This window comes from Solanum verrucosum, unplaced genomic scaffold (genome assembly GCF_900185275.1).
Source record: "Solanum verrucosum unplaced genomic scaffold, falcon-dt-bn FXZP01000012.1, whole genome shotgun sequence".
Lineage (NCBI taxonomy): Eukaryota > Viridiplantae > Streptophyta > Magnoliopsida > Solanales > Solanaceae > Solanum > Solanum verrucosum.
In genome coordinates, this window is record NW_026020063.1 from 4,487,381 (window position 1) to 4,505,468 (window position 18,088).

Here is an 18,088-nt window from a genome sequence, read left to right on the forward strand (position 1 = left end):
GCAACAATAGATAGACATCATAGGCAAATTGCATAATCATACCCGATAGATAGCATATTAATGAGATGATATGTATAATGATGCTTACATAAAAATCATATTTAGTGGGGCGTAGAACATGTGTGGCGAGTGACCATCAATATAGTATTTCCAAGGCCTACCACCCCCTTGAGAGGCGAAAGAGGTACAAACCCCTCAATGTGGTTACCCGGGCCTACCACCCCCCGAGCTAGGGACCAAGGTACAAACCCCTCGATATGGTTATACGGGCCTACTACCCCCTGTACTAGGCAACCAAGGTACCAACCCCTCGATACGGTTACCCGGGCCTACAACCCCCCGAGCTAGGCTTGGTCGACTCACAACACTTATATAGAGAAAATCATATACATGTGTCCATTTCATCATCATTTTAGTAATTATATGACCATCCGACTCATAGGACGTACATTGGACCTTCCATTTCCTAAGAATTCTATAAATGAGCATTTTATCAAACACATGGTGGGCTACTGTTCATGTAAATAAAATCATGTATTTCAAGAGTACTAAGTCCAACCAATTCCAAAATCCATATAAATCAGCCCACCAACAACATACATATATATAAATCAACCTTCATAATTTGATCATGGAAGCATGAAAACCATAAACATCACATAATAATTCCATTTCATGATAATATGCAAAATAGACCATAATAGGGTGTGTAGTAGTAATTCCATACTTCAAGAGTTTATAAATAACCATAAGGACCCATAAACTTGAAGTAGTAATAGAGGATAAATGGTTGGACTTGTGGAAAAGAAGGTTTCCACAATCAAACTCACATACCTCAACTTTGGAGAATCCTTGATGAAGATTGGAATGGAGAATTGAAGCTTGAGATTGAGTCTTGAATTCGGAATTAGAGCTTGAGATGTTTGAATTTGGTTGAGGATCTTGGTGGAATTTTGGAGAGGGCTTAGAGAGTGTTTTTGAAGTAAAAAAAAAAGACTAAGTATGGGACATATCCCCTTTTTTTTAAAAAACGTCCCCAACCCGCCTAAAAAAAATAGCTCACTGGAAATTGCAAATCTGCACAGACAAGTTTTACGAAAATGGTTATAACTCCCTCATCCTAACTCAGAATGAGGTGAAACCAAGTGCGTTCGAAAGCTAAGTTAAAGAGCTTTAAATTAATAGGTTGTGGACCTTCCAGTTCCTTGTGTGGTAAGAGATATGCCCCTTTAAAGTTGACCCTTCAAATCGCATTTTTTGCGATTTTCGAATTTTGATACGGTTGCTCTAAAATTCGGGTTAGACCCATTCCCCACCCAATTTGACCCCACGAATAAGAATATGAATTCGAATTTCTGAAATCATGCACAGATTTTGAGATATATGGAAATTACAATTATAAGTGTTTCCGAAGCACATTTTCGGGCATTTTTGGGGTTGTTTCAGTATTATACCCAACCACACTATAACCCACCCCGAGCACCAATATACCAAAACCCTCCAAGTCCATATGTCCCTATCCAAGCACCAATTCACCAAAATAGACCAGCATATGCACTGAGACCACGTCCAAATCCTGACGCTAGAAATGCTCGCGCTTACACACCGATTGCTGAACCCTATGCTCAATTGTTTGAGAGGTTGAGGACAACGGGAGTGCTGCAACCAGTTGAAGGAAAACTTCTTTATCCAATCCCTCATAATTTTGATGGGAACAAGAGATGTGCTTACCACTCGGGAGTCCAGGGACACGACACAGAAGATTGTTATGGTTTGACGAACCAGATCGAGTCTTTGATCAGGAGAGGAGTAATCAAATGTACTCTAGCACCTCCCAATGTGAACAACAACCCCTTGCCAAACCATGAGAATCGGGAAGTTAACATGGTTACTCTGGATGATGAATATGGGACCCCCGACTATCCAAACATAGATGAAGCTGATGCCATGACATCTTCGGTGCAACCTGTTATCACTGTTCAACTAAGGGAACCTTTGACTGTCCAAGCATATCTCCCAAGAGTTGTAGTGACCACTTTAATTGCTAAGAAGCCTGAGTATGACACCAAAGCAGTCCCTTGGGACTATCTAGCAAGTGCCAAGGGCAAGATGATCGACACTGTCGTGGCTCAAGGGATGACTAGGTCGGGGAGGTGTTATGCCCCAGAGGACCTAAATCAAAGAGTTCTCAAAAAAGAACAGAATCCAAAGAAGAATATTACCGATGCTAAAGCCGCAGAATTTTGGAAGAAGATGTAGTGTAAAGACTATTCGGTTGAAGAACAATTGAAGAAGATGCCAGCCCACATATTCATTTGGTCTTTGCTTATGAGTTCTGAAGCTCATAGGAATGCTTTGATGGAGGTGTTAAGCGGAGTGATAATTCCAAAAGAGACCACAAGTGAGACCTTAGCTAGAACGATTGGAAGAATAGTGAAAGCTAACAAGATTTCTTTCCACGATGATGAGTTGCCTGCAGAAGGGGATGGGCATAACAAAGTGTTTCACATCGTAGTCAAATGTTGTGATAAGATTGTGACTTGAGTTTTAATTGATAGTGGCTCTGGATGCAACATCTGTCCTTTCACCACTTTGAGGGATTTAGGTGTTAATATGGGAGAGATAAAAGAAAGTCATGTGAAAGTTAGAGCCTTTGATGGAGCGCAAAGAAGTGTCATCGTTGAGATCTATCTCACATTACAGGTGGGGCTGGCTGAATTCCCCATTCTATTTCAAGTGATGGATGTATCATCCAACTACAACCTGTTGTTAGGAAGACCGTGGGTCCACATGGCAAGAGCGGTTCCTTCCACTTTTCATCAATGTGTAAAGTTTGAGTGGGGTCACACACAAGTTACCGTCCACGGAGAACTCAGTCACCCCATTCATTCTGTTAATTCTATCCCAGTCACTGATGAGTTAGACAGAGCCACTTTTCACACTTTGGAAATCATGCAAGCTATAAGGGTCAATGAGGGAGCAGAGCCCGAAGATACCAAGTTGTCAAGTGCAGCGAAAATGGTTGCGTCAGAAATGTTGAAGTATGGATATCAGCCTAAGAATGGACTTGTACCTAAGTCTAATGGCGTAGTTGAGCCGATCCAGTTGAAGCATCAGAGAGGCACCAACGGACTAGGATATGAGCCTGCCTTGGGAAGAGACTGTCACGGGTCAAGCGATACAATCTTTGTACCAGAACAAGCTTTGATTCCAGCTCAAGCTGGCGTTGATGACATCGTAGAAGGATTAGGCAATATGTTCGTGACCATGGCTGGAGAAGAGGAAGGGATAAGTCTCAACAAGTTGACCATTCGTGATGCCAAACCTAGAGAAATCTTGCAGAATTGGACCACCAGCCCGTCCCTGTTTCAACCAGAGTCCTGGTAGTGTGGAAAATAGTCTTAATTTTAAAAATTCGCATGATCAAATTGAGGCTTGAATCATGCCCAATCTTTTGTTGTTTGCCTCTTCTAAAAGCTAGAATGCTTTGAAATAAAAGTCTTTATTTTTTTTTTTATAAAAAATCTCATTATTTTAAATAACTATTTATTTTTACTTACCTTTTGCACTTTTCAGCACTCATATTAATAAAAATTCTCGTTCAACGGTTATGACATGTAACGAATCCACTGAGCAAGGTGAAAATGATGAACAAGATCACGAAGAGTATGATGAAAGCATGATGCCTGAAAATCTGCCACACGAGATTGAGCAGGTTAAAGGTCAAAAGAAACCCAATATGGATGAAACGGAGGTTGTCAACTTAGGAGATGAGGAAATCATGAAGGAGACACGAGTCAGCATATATTTGGAGGCTGAAAGAAAGCAAGGGTTAATAGAATTGCTTAAGCAGTATGTTGACGTATTTGCTTGGTCTTATGATGACATGCTAGGATTAAGCACCGATATTGTCTCGCACAAATTACCGACTGATCCAACTTGTCTACCTATTAAGGAAAAGACAAGAAAATTCAAGCCAGATCTGAGCTTAAGGATCAAGGAGGAGGTAACTAAGAAAATTGAGGCGAACATTGTAAGGTCACAAATTACCCCACATGGTTAGCCAATATTGTGCCTGTGCCAAAAAAGGATGGAAAGATCAGAATATGTGTGGACTATCGAGATTTCAACAGAGCCAGTCCTACGGATGATTTCCCTCTTCCAAATATTCATATACTCATCGATAATTGTGCAAAACATGAGTTGCAATCATTTGTCGATTGCTTTGCAAGATATCACCAAATCCTGATGGATAAAGATGATGCAGAGAAGACAGCGTTTATCACTCCATGGGGAGGGTATTGCTATAGAGTAATGTCATTTAGTCTCAAAAATGCCGGTGCAACCTACATGAGGGCCATGACTACCCTTTTTCACGATATGATCCACAAGGAAATTGAAGTGTATGTGGATGATGTCGTTATCAAATCCAAAAGAAGTTCAGACCACCTAGATGACTTACGAAAGTTCTTTGAGAGGTTGCGTAAGTATAATCTGAAGCTGAATCTAGTAAAGTGTGCATTTGGAGTACCCGCGAGAAAACTATTGGGATTCATCGTTAGTAGGAAAGGCATGGAGTTGGATCCATCAAAATAAAGGCAATCCAAGAGCTACCTCCACCCAAGACCAAGAAAGACGTGATGAGTTTCTTGGGAAGACTGAATTACATCAATCGGTTCATAGCTCAATATACAGTCATCTGCGAACCCATATTCAAGTTACTGAAGAAGGATGTTGCCACAAAATGGACAGAGAAATGCCAAAAGGCTTTCGACAAAATCAAAGAATACTTGTCCAACCCACTAGTATTGGTCCCACCAGAGCTTGGAAAGCCTTTGTTATTGTATCTATCTATCTATCATGGATAATGTATTTGGATGTGTGTTGGGGCAGCATGATGAGACAGGTAGAAGAGAGAAAGTTATTTACTATTTGAGCATGAAGTTCACACCATACGAGGCAAGATACACGTTGTTGGAACGAACATGTTGCGCTTTAACTTGGATTGCGCAAAAATTTAGGCATTACCTGTCTGCATACACCACATACTTGATTTCAAGAATGGATCCACTAAAGTACATCTTTCAGAAGCCCATTCCTACGGGTAAACTGGCGAAGTGGCAAATTTTATTGAGCGAGTTTGATATTGTGTATGTGACACAGAAGGCCATCAAAGGACAAGCCCTGGCTGATCACCTCGCAGAAAACCCGGTGGACCAGGATTACAAGCCACTCACGACTTATTTCCCTGATGAAGAGGTTTTGTTTGTAAGAGAAGACATATCAGAGTCATATAATGGATGGAGAATGTTCTTTGATGGAGCATCAAACCCTATTGGAGTTGGAATAGGAGCAGTCTTAATTTCGGAAACAAGTCAGTATTACCCGATCTCAGCCAAGATCAGGTTTTATTGTACCAACAACATGGCGGAATATGAAGCTTGTATTCTTGGACTCAGGATGGCCATCGACATGAACATCAAATAACTCTTGGTGATAGGAGATTCCGACTTATTGGTTCACCAGGTGCAAGGAGAATGGACCACTAAGAATGTCAAGATCCTGCCTTATCTGCATTACATTAAAGAGTTGAGTAGGAGATTCACAAGGATTGAGTTCAAACATGTCCCTCGAGCTCAAAATGAGTTTGACAATGCTTTGGCAACATTGTCCTTGATGATTCAATGCCCAGAGAAGAATTACATCGACCCTATCGATATAGAGATACATGATCAACATGCATACTGTTTTCATGTAGATGAGGAACTGGATGGAAAACCCTGATACTATGACATCAGAAGATTGATAGAAGCACAAGAATATCCTGAAAATTCCACAAGCAACCAGAAGCGGACTTTGAGGAGGATGGCCAATCATTTCTTCCTTAACGGAGAAATCCTGTATATGAGAACTTTAGATTTTGGATTGCTGAGGTGCGTCGACGCCGTAGAAGCGACAAGGCTTTTGGAAGAAATACATGCAGGAACACGTGGACCTCACATGAATGGGTTCACTTTGGCAAAGAAGATTCTAAGAGCCGGATATTTTTGGATGACCTTGGAGAGAGATAGTATTCGGTATGTGCAAAAGTGTCATCAGTGTCACGTGCATGGAGATTTTTATACGGGTTCCACCGAATGAGCTCAATGTGATGGGTTCCCCTTGGCCATTTGCCGCTTGGGGCATGGATGTTATTGGACCCATAGAGCCTCCCGCGTCAAATAGACATCGTTTCATTCTGGTGGCTATCGATTATTTCACAAAATGGGTTGAAGCTTCGACATACAAAGCAGTGACTAAGAAGGTAGTGACAGACTTTGTTCGCAACAACATAGTTTGTCGGTTTGGAATTCCAGAATCAATCATAACAGACAATGCAGCCAACCTCAACAGGGATCTTATGAAGGAAACTTGTGAAAGGTTCAAGATTTCTCATCGAAATTCCACGGTTTACCGGCCACAGATGAATGGAGCAGTTGAGGCTGCAAATAAGAATATCAAGAAGATTTTAAGGAAGATATTAGACAGTCACAGAAAATGGCATGAGAAGCTACCATATGCTCTACTCGGTTATCGCACCACAATCAGAACATCAACTGGGGCAACTCCTTATATGTTGGTTTATGGTTCAAAAGCAGTAATACCTGCTGAGGTGGAAATACCATCTTTAAGGATTATCCAAAAGGTTGGTCTCGACGATGTAGAATGGATACGTAGCAGGCATGAACAATTGATGCTCATCGATGAAAAGAGGATGGACGCGGTTTGTCATGGCCAACTCTATCAGAACAGAATGACCAAAGCCTTCAACAAAAAAGTCAGACCTCGACAGTTCACACCGAGGCAGTTAGTATTGAAGAAGATCTTTCCTCACCAAGGAGAAGCCAAAGGGAAATTTGCACCAAATTGGCAAGGACCCTACATGGTTCATAGAGTACTCTCTGGATGAGCGGTAATCTTAGCAGAAATGGATGGCAGAGTGAGTACAAAGCCAATCAATTCAGACGCCATCAAGAAATACTACATCTGAAAACCTCAAGATTAGCGCTTATTTTGTGTACTTTTGCATTTTTCAATGTAACAGAACTACGTCTAGACCTGACTTCCCATGGTGGGGTACATAGGCAACCCACATCGGATCCGGTCTCTCTTAGAAAACCCAAAATCATCATTTCCATGTATTTAGAACTACACTCGACCTGAATTCCCTCTATGGGATACGTAGGCAATCTTTTTCGGATTCGGTCCCTTGCATTTTTTACTTTTCTATTGTATTTGAACTACGTCCTGACCTGATTCCACTTGGATACATAGGCAGCCTGAGTCAGGCCCGGTCATTGCATTTCATATTTTTCACTTTCCTCTTGTATTTGAACTACGTTACGACCTGATTCCACTTGGATACGTAGGCAGCCTGAGTCAGGCCCGGTCATTGCATTTCATATTTTTCACTTTCCTCTTGTATTCAAACTACGTTACGTCCTGATTCCACTTGGATACGTAGGCAGCCTAAGTCAGGCCCGGTCATTGCATTTCATATTTTTCACTTTCCTCTTGTATTCGAACTATGTTACGACCTTATTCCACTTGGATACGTAGGCAACCTGAGTCAGGACCGGTCATTGCATTTCATATTTTTCACTTTCCTCTTGTGTTCGAACTACGTTACGACCTAATTCCACTTGGATACGTAGGCAGCTTGAGTCAAGCTCGGTCATTGCATTACATACTTCTACTTCTCCCTTTTGTATTCGAATTACGCTACAATCTGATTCCTATCTTGGGGATACGTAGGCATCCTGAGTCAGGCTCGATCGATGCATTTTTTATTTTTATTTTTTTTCTTCTTTACTTACCCTTAGGAAACACTTCCTCATAGTTAGCGTAACCTCAGAATGTTGAAGAATATTGATCGTCGCAGTGTCTGCAAAAGAGCTAGGAAAGCTTCATCAGAAGGGTAAAAGCTACAGGAGGACTATGTTGGATATAGTCAACAAAATGGAAAGCTCGATGGACTTCGGAACATGTCATAATCTAAAACGCTGGATAATTACTATATATATATATACATATACCTAATATATACGCAGTATACTTATTTTCTAGAAAAACAAGCTAATTCTTTTCAAAAATATTTTTTTCCACTAATCCACCTACCAAGTCTCTAGGTTAAGAAACTATGTGCAGTACTGACGAGGTGTCAAATGATTCTAGTGACGAGGCTTCAATCCACAAGTCGATGCAAATCAACGCCCCCTCCCAAACTAAAATTTTCTTTGAGTGCAGGAACACAAGAATCAAGAAAATAACATCAAGTCTCGGGGCATGACCAGAACCGCCATTCGATTTCTCACAATCATGAGCCAAAATACTCTTTCTCTACTTCATTTCCCGGAAATACTTCAACTTGCATCTTATGACTAAAATATATTTTGTTTAAATCTTTGCAGGTACGCTCAAGATCTAGATCAAATACTAATTAAAGACAAGAGGGCCTTCGTAGGAAAATAAGATGTTTAATTTTTCTGTCAAAATAACTCCACCAACTGGAGCTTGTAGCAAACGTCGTCAAACTCCGCCACCCGGAGGTTGTACATAGCAAACCTTGTCAAATTCCGCCACCCGAAGGTTGTACATAGAAAACATCATCAAACTCCATAAATCGGAAGTTGTACATAACAAACATCGCCAAACTCCGCCAGCCGGAGGCCGTACATAGCAAATATCGATCGAATTTCGCCAGTCGGAGACTGTATATAAGAAAAAGAAGCAACACTCCGCCAATCGGGGACTACATCGTAGTAATATCACTAAAGTTCCGCCGACTGAGGGATGCACGCATAGCAATGTTGTCATACGCCGACAATTAAATTTGCATTACAAGCTTTATACAGTCGGATACAGGCTTTTACATTACAACAGCCCCGCCAGTCAGAGGCTTTACATTACAAGCTTTATACAGCCGAATACAGGCTTTTACATTACAAGCTTTACACAGCCGGATACAGGCTTTTACATTACAACAGCCCCGCCAGCCGGAGGCTTTACATTACAAGCTTTACACAGCCGGATACAGGATTTTACATTACAACAGCCCCACCAGCTGGAGGCCTTGCATTACAAGCTTTACACAGCCGGATACAGGCTTTTACATTACAACAGCCCCGCCAGCCGGAGGCTTTACATTACAAACTTTACACAGCCGGATACAGGATTTTACATTACAACAGCCCCACCAGCTGGAGGCCTTGCATTACAAGCTTTACACAGCCGGATACAGGCTTTTACATTACAACAGCCCCGCCAGTCGAGGGCCTCTACATTACAAGTTACTTTACCTACATCACACTTACAACACAAAAAGAAACATCAACAGTCGTTTGAACAGCTACACTCCACTCTTTACATTACTATTTTAATTTATAATATTTTGAACCGAACAGGTACTTTTCACCCTTTTATATGTTTTGCAGGACAGTACGCTACAACGTGGAACTATTTCTAAGCAGCGATTGAGGTATTGCTTGGCAAGGAATACCAAACTCACAAGCTAGAGTCAAGACTAGCACTCCGACTCCAATCCCACCATCATCCATACTTCTAATTCAAGCAAATCTACTCTTTCGTAAAGCAATGAAGGAATCTTGACAGCTACCCACAAAAAAAAAAGAAAAAAAGATAGGATACAACCTTGGAGGGATGCGAGATACATTTCATAGAATCCTGTTTATGAATGTGTTGTGCACCATATTTATAATCAGGAGGCTACAAAGTGGGCGTATTGCAGAAGGATTGTTGTCATTTAAAATTCGTTTATCGTTAATATTGCATTATCCTTATCAAACTTCATCCAAATACCAGTGCCAACCATCTATTAAACACCAGGTAAATTTTGATGACCTTCTATAATTTACCATAATCCTTTGTCTAGAACTACAATTGGCCTTATTTACGTTTTCTTCTAGGTAACTCGATTCTGAGCACGGCCGTACTAACCCCGTTCATGCTAAAATTATCCCTTTCTTTTTCAACCTTAAGTGACACCTATGTCATCGTAAATCCGATACTGGGGCAAATTTTGAGGATCTCAAAATTTATCATAATGCCACTTCGAACTACATCGGTCTGATTCTCGTGAAACTCGAGATATGTAGGCAACTCAGACACCAGAGTTTGGTCAAATTCATAATCACAATCATGCAAACCAATTCTTCAACAAGGTCAGTTCTTTTAAGTGCATCCTTTCCATAACCTTGCAAACATATTTCCTCCGGTCGAGATAGAATAGGCCTCTACGTAAACTTATTTGTCCAGAGACTCTTACATCATCTCTGTTCAAACAGGGGCAACTGTTGACACCCAATTTTGGTTCTCCCTTTTTCCTAAGATTAATGTCTCTATGGTTTTTAGTCTTGACTATTTTTTTTTACATATGTATAAATAAATTTGGCACCAGTAATAGATTTGAAGACATTTTATTTCTCTAATTAAAAAATACATATATACTCAAATTATTAAATAATATTTTATAATATTAATATAACAAATCTCTACTAATTTACAACTCCAAACAATCTTTCCTACGTTGTTGGTTATAGTTGTGGGATCTATAATAACACGTATGAATAAATATTTAAGTTGCGATATATATTTATATAAGTTTAAATATTTTTCCTACCATTCGCTCTAACAAAATGTTAAGTATATTAACTTTTCTTTCGAAATCCAAATAGTTTTTGCTACACCATTATTTGAAGTTTCCCTTTGGTTTAGTAGCGGGCTATTGCTACGAGTATTTCGCAAAGTATAATATATGTAGTATATGTATATGCACGTTTTTAGAAAATTAATCAAGACAAAAAAAAAAGGATTGTTAAATTAATCAAGTGAAAAAATTATTTAAAGAATAGTATTATTTTAACCAATTTATTTATTTATTTTACCTAAACTAATTAAATATAACCCAACATGCCCTATGTCTCTCTGGCTCATTAACGACAAAACTAGAGAACTTGATGAAACTCGCCGGATTTTGCTTCGGACCAACGGTTCGGCAGCGATGTCGCCATCTCAATCACATCCACGTCGCCTTTTTCCCTTTCCCATGGATTTGCAAATCCCTGAAAAGCTCTTCCTTTACTGTTTGCCTGAGAAAAGAGGAGAAAACTCAATAACTACCAGATCGAAGCTCATACCCTTGGATTTGAGCCGCCAACGTCTCTATCGTATCAATCTGAAAAAGTGAATTTGGATTATCAAGAATTCAAATTTCTGAATCTTAAAGCTCTTCTTGTGAACCATTTGAGCCTCAAAAATCAGCTATAAAAGGGACCCTTAGGTTTTCCATTCAAAAAGAAGGGGGAGATTAGGAGAAAAAGGAGATTAGAAAGCATTTTAGCATTCCCTTGCTCCCTTTTCGTTCTCATCTCCATCTGCTTTAATCAATTATTTTTTTTCTAATCTTCTCGGAATACTGTAAGTCGAAGACGTTGGAGTTGGAGTCGTTAGTTTGGAACTCGACATTTGACAACCCCAATCGCTGCCCTACACAAGGTAAATCCTATCCCGACTTAGTTACAATAAGATCAATTCCATGAATTGTTAGTTCTGTGTACAGTTTATGGATTCGATGCTTAAGTGATTAATAGATTCAAAAATGTGAAGTGAATACGATCTCTGATTGTTTGGTGATTTCCATATTAGATCTTTTTTTTAGAGTTTGCAGCATGTGATTAGTTTGAAATAAACTTTATGAGTGTTTGATGTTTTAAGTATGGAAGCTATACATTAACTTGGTCCCAAAATCACGGTTGCCCTCTGTCTATAGTTGTTGGTGTAGTTGTATCAACGTGTTCCTTTAGAATACAATGATAGCTATAATTGTATCTCTGTTTAGTCTTTTTTTTTTACAAGGTAATTTTCAGCCTACTACTTTTATTTTGATAAAATCATAATATTTGTAGTCTTAAGCTCGAGCTGGCAGCATCTATATATTTCGAAATTGTCACATGTTCTTTTAAGTTTGGGACATAATCTTTTATAGCTAAATCGAGGGGCTGTTCTATTTTAAATTGTCATGAAAAATGCAAAGTGAAAGCAGTTTCGAGTTTCCTTGGTTCATTCACATTAAGTTTGCATAAAATGTTTGTGACTTGTGATTTAAGTTGAGTTAAACTCTATAGAGTATGAGGTTTTAAGTAGGGATGGCTACCATTTTTGTGCTGTCTCTTGGGATGTTCTAACGTCGCAATGATTGTTTAGCACTTTCATGCTTAGTTTTTTGTGTTTGCAAGATCCAAGCAACCCTCACTTCTGAAAGTATCATCATGTGTTTATTATCGTAATACCTGATTAGGATGTTGGCACACTTTTGTTACTGTCCTAACTATTTTTCGCGTCTGATCATATGTGTACAAGTGTTGGTTGCCTTTAATTTAACACAGAGATGCACTGAAAGATCCTAAACCTCGTGCAGACTTGGTTGTTTATCACAGAATTGTCGTAATTTTGTCTTGAAGGCTTAAGATGTAATTAGATGTTTGTTCGAGGTTCACTATTCCATTTATTTTTATTATGTACATATGGAGGTAGTAACCTGAGCATTTCTTTTTTTTGGTTAGTTTGAACACTTACATGGAGGTAGTACCCTGAACATTTCTTTTTTTTTGGTTAGTTTGAACACTTACTGCTAAGGTGAATAACTTCCCGAATAAATGCTATCAAATTTTATCCACTTAATATATAGACTAGCTTAAAAGTGATACTATTTTGAGATCTAAAAGCAAGGTAAAAAAAAAAAAAGTTGCAGCCTTAATTTCAAGATAGACGATTTAGTAATTAGTTTATGAATATGATTTTTCTTTACGTCTTCTTCATGGTTCAAAGGATTTAGTCCTACTTGAAAATATGTTACCATCTGTTATCATCTCTTTGATTTTTAGACTATTTTTATTTTTTTTCGAGATAATGGGTATTCATGTGTACATATCAATAAATGGGTAGCAGACTATGTTTGCGGGTTTCTTTCTTTAAATGACTCTCTTCTTGGTTCCTCTTTTGATACATGATTAAGCTACCTTAATTTTTTGTAAAAAAACTAATTTGCAACAACATGGTAGATAGTTAAACTTTAGAGTTTAATATATGTGTTTAACCATGAGTTCATGGTTTAAGATATGGTTTTAGCTAAGTACTCGCCTATTCAGACCATATATAATTTAGGATTATTTGTACCCTCTAATATCTCCAAGTTTGTACCTTATTTGTTTACCAAAATGTGAACTGATTTTATTGAAAAGAATCACCATGTGCAATGAATCCCTATGTTAAATTTGAGTACAATTTCTTATGATAAAATATATATTTCCATTAATATTATTTGAGTCTGCTCACTGCTTTAGACATTGTTTGATCACTTAGATTGCAATCTAATCTTTTATCTCTTTTATTCCATGTACACTCGGGAGCTAGAGTTCTATTTTGGAACTCGTTATTGATCGAAAATATTGGGTCAACAGCTATTAGGACTATCGTAGCGTTCAGGGTCTAAATCATCGGAAGCTTGTTCCTCCAATAGGAACTTATAGTATCTAGCTCCTTACCTTCCTCATTACTTTTTTATTCGTACTTACTTAACTAACTTTGTATTACTCCGAATATGTGTTTTGTGTAGCTTTTGATAAAAAAAATTGATATATTTATTTGGTCTAAAATAATCTAGAGTTCATTTTATTCGATCGATCTCTAGTTCATCCGACACTTATCGATATAAAATAACAACATGTTGTTTAACCATTTATTTAGACTCATAAAGCAAAACCTTTATATATATATATATATATAAGCTAAATTTGATGCAAGTATAAGTTTAAAATATATGTATAGGTATATACGCCTCTTTAGGAATTAATTCAAAAATGGTTAGCTATAGCCTTGGTTTTTTTTTGTCATCCTAATTGGAATTTTAAAATAGGTAATAATTCTAAACTAGGAAGTGTCGCAAGTAACTCAACCATTAAATTCATATTTATTTAACTCGATATGACAATTTTTATTTTTATTTTTTAATTCATCTTTCTAATTTTTGTATTAGAGATTTCAGATTTTTGAAAAGAAAAACGCAAGGTATATTTATTGTACATATGTTACTATTACAAGGTACATATATATTTATATGTCATACGCAAAAAGGTACAAAATTCTATATTTATACTTAGTTTTCTCTGTACATGACTTAGTAGTTTGTTACCCTTTATATTATTTTTCTATTATCTACTATCTCTTTTACAAAGTTACTTATTCATTTTTATAATTTATAAATTCCTATACTTTCATATACATATTATTTTACTACATATAATCTATTGTCAATTTGTAAATAAATAATGAATATTCATATGTTTTAAACAACCTATGTTTACATACCACGCTTAAGATCACAAACTTTATATAATATTTTAACATTTCGTATCATTATTATTTGTTGTATTTGTTTATTTTTAGAAAACTCCATTTTATGTATTTCCATTTAAAAACATATTTTACACATACTACTACATATTTATACTCGATTATTATCTCATTTTATTTTATTTTCTTTCACATCTTAATTCTATATATAAATAAAACAACAAAATTTTCATATCCTTTAAACTCAACATTTATTTTGGATATATTTATATAAGATACATCTATATTTTTAACATATAAAATTATCATACACTTTAGTACATTTATTTATTACTATATGATAAACATACTACCATTAGTTTATTTAATAGACATATATATGTCGTAACTTGTATTTTACTCTTTTCTTAAATATAATAAAATTTACTTATCATTGATTTTAAAACAAATAAATAAACACATTTTCCTAATTATATTTTCCTAAATTGAGTTTAAGGACTATCTTCGGATAGGCTCTGAGGGGTGCTTAACACCTTCCCCTCGAGTAATCAAAACCCTAACTCAGAATCTCATTGGTTTCGCAAATCAAAACAGAGTTTACATTTACATATTTAAAAAATGGTTTTCCTAATATTTTCCTTAAAATTTAGGTGGCGACTCTAAAACAAAAATAATTTTTTCCAAAAAACAGAGTGTCAGCCATATTATGCTGTGAACTGTTTCGGCCGGTTCGAAATAGGGTGCGACAATTATCACTCGAGTATTGAGATGACTTCATTGAGGCATTGTATGGGAGGATGTGTAGGTATTCAATTGGTTGGTCTGAGGACCAAGGATATAAAGTCTGTGAAAGTTCAATGGAAGCATCGTCCGGTTGAGAAAGCTACATGGGAAACCGAGAAGGACATCGAGGCAAGTATCCCTAGCTATTCGACGATTTAGGTACTACTTTACCCTTACTTTAGCCAGTCTTTCCTAGTTTATCACTCGGGGATGAGTGATGGGTAAATTGGTATCTATTGTAATGACCTGATTCCATCGTTAGGGAAAAGCCAGTGGGAAAAACTTTTTGGTAGTAACTTAGGAATTCCTAGCCTAGTCCAGATTTGGATGAAATCTGAGTCAGTGAGGTCTAGGGAAATCTGGTAACGAATGAGAGATCTAATTATGAATTTAACCACATGAGTAGATAGCTAAGACGTTAAGAAACCCGTATGACTTTATGGAATCGAATTCAGGCGCGTAGAACTCTCGAAACTGATCTTAGCGTGAACGGGTATTTTTTGAGTGTCATGGGATGAAGGTGTGTTGTAAAAAGGGGGTTTGGAACTCTTAATGTAAATCTCTATTTTCGTGCAAGCCGCCAAGGCGGGATTATTACCGCCAGGACGAGGCCACTGTAGCGGGATAAGGTCCATTGTGGCGAGACAATCGCGACTTAAGTTGGAAATAAATTCTAAAAAAGTTATTTTTCTGCAACATTCAATCTTGAGAGCTAAGGAACGACCCAGGGATACTTCTTGAAGGTTTTCCACCTCTTCTAGCACCAAAGGTAAGGTTTTAACTGCCCGAATCCATGTTTTGATCTGTAGAGCTTAGTTTTTAGGGTAATTATCGATGGGGGAGGGTTTTGATCTGGGAATTATGGTGGAAAAAACCATAATCTGGGTATGAGAATCAAGGGTTTGGCCTAGGGTTGATATTATTGATTATAATTCGGGTAATTAGGTCTTGTTTATTGATCCTCACATTATATTGATTGTTTGTAGACTAAGAATAAGCCGAAAGAATCCGCAAAGGGAAGAATCAAGTTTTTTAGGGGATTCAAGCTTTGTTCAAGGTAGATGATGGTTGTGATTTCATGTTTTGTTGATGTATGTTAGTAATTGCTTCATTGTAATGCATATATGTATGTGATTGAGGCCTATTGATCATACCTAATGTAATTGAGTATGAACGAATGATTGTATGCCATGAATCAACACTTGATTGTATGATTATGAGAATGTACATTGTGATTGTAATTGTGGCTTGTTGAATGGATCGGGTGTGACGTTCCGACACACTAACTGGATCGTATGTCACGTACCGACATATATATTGGATCGGGTGTCACGTTCTGACACTCTAACTTGGATCGGGTGCTACATTCCGGCGCACATATGGGATCGAGTGTCACGTCCAGCACACTAATTGGGATCGGGTACCACGTTTCGGTACACTAACAGTTTGGGTATGGGTTCCATGAGAGGACCATTGAATTGGGTTCCATGAGAGGAGCATTGACTTGTCATTTATACTTGTTATTGAGAATGTGGAATTGTACATTGCTCCGGAAATGATAACTGATATATATATATTCTGTATATGCGTGTTTTACTTGTTGTGACTGCTTATATATATTTCGCTTACTGGAATAGCCACGTGATCCTACCAGTACATTGTGGTTGTGTACTGATACTGCACTTGCTTGTTCTTTGTTGAGTACATGGCATCTTCAGGCGGCTATTGATAGACCTCAGTTAGGTGACTAATATTGAGCGTGACCGGATTCAAGGGGTGAGCCAGTTCTTTCAGGCTGCCATGAATCTCTCTTGTTTAAATCCACTCTTTTCGGACTTAGACTATTTGTTTAGGGTCTTTTGTTTAGTTTTCGGGGCTGCATCCCTTTTCTCAGAATTGTTAGTTAATCAGAGTTTTGGTACAATGACTTTCAAGTTTTAGGGGTTGATCTTTCGCATTAGTTTGGCTAGTTTATTTAAACATTTGGAGTTTATGGGAACTCCCTGTTTTTTCTTAGACATTTAAACCTGCTTCCGTATCTTTAAATGCTTTAGTTTTCGTTAATTTGGTTAGTTGGGTTGTAGTAATGGTTCATCCATCGGAGGGTTAGTGTGAGTGTCAATCACGACGACCTGGGTCGTGACAATAATACCTAATCCATTTTCGAATTTCGCTAGACCTCAACTCACTCATACTTTATTAGAGATTGGCCTAGTCTAAGATTTTTCAAGTCAATATCCAAAAAGTTTTCTGACTCAAATCCTTCACCAAGGATCTACCCATAACGACTGAAAAGGGTCTTTACAGGTGGTTATTATTTGTTGAAATACTAGATTCAAAAAAACAAATATACTTTAATTTGTTCAAGGTTTTTTGTTCAATTTTCCTCCAAATTGTTCCACCTCATATCTACAGTACGTAGTCTTCATTATACTCTATTTCTGAATACTTAACCTTAATTTCTGATCTAAAGTGGATGATTTAAAACATCTTATAGTAGATGATATATACATAGGGTCATTATTCACTCTTCCATACCTAAGAAGAAAATAAAAAAGGATTACATAATCGAATTAAAGTAATTAAAACATGTAATTCATGGTATCTAATGTAAGTTTCAATTAGCTTCATCCCAGTTACTCTAGCATTTAAAAGAGACTAACGAACATGATTAATAACTGAATAGTAGGAAAAACATTCTATTCATCCCTACAAAGTCATTTATTCTTTAAAATATTTGATATGTTCTCATCACTTTGGCTCTTTATCTCCATTTCCACACATCTTAAAATAACCTTTCTAGCTTAGTAACGTCGTTTTTAGGTGGTTATAGTGTATATGATAATCAAAACTTCAATACATTTTTTTAGTATAAATTATAGGAACCACATATTAT

General features: G+C 37.3%; 1 protein-coding gene across 1 annotated transcript; it reads left to right on the forward strand.

The window, feature by feature from the left end:
• The first annotated feature begins 6,109 nt into the window (after window positions 1-6,109).
• Window positions 6,110-6,949, forward strand: LOC125823520 (uncharacterized). The gene has a single exon (XM_049502895.1). The coding sequence runs from the start codon at window positions 6,110-6,112 to the stop codon at window positions 6,947-6,949; it is 840 nt and encodes a 279-aa protein (XP_049358852.1).
• Window positions 6,950-18,088: the final 11,139 nt, after the last annotated feature.

Excerpts from the sequence above, each read along its gene's own strand:
- LOC125823520 (XM_049502895.1), top strand. The coding sequence starts at position 6,110 with ATGGAGATTTTTATACGGGTTCCACCGAATGAGCTCAATGTGATGGGT.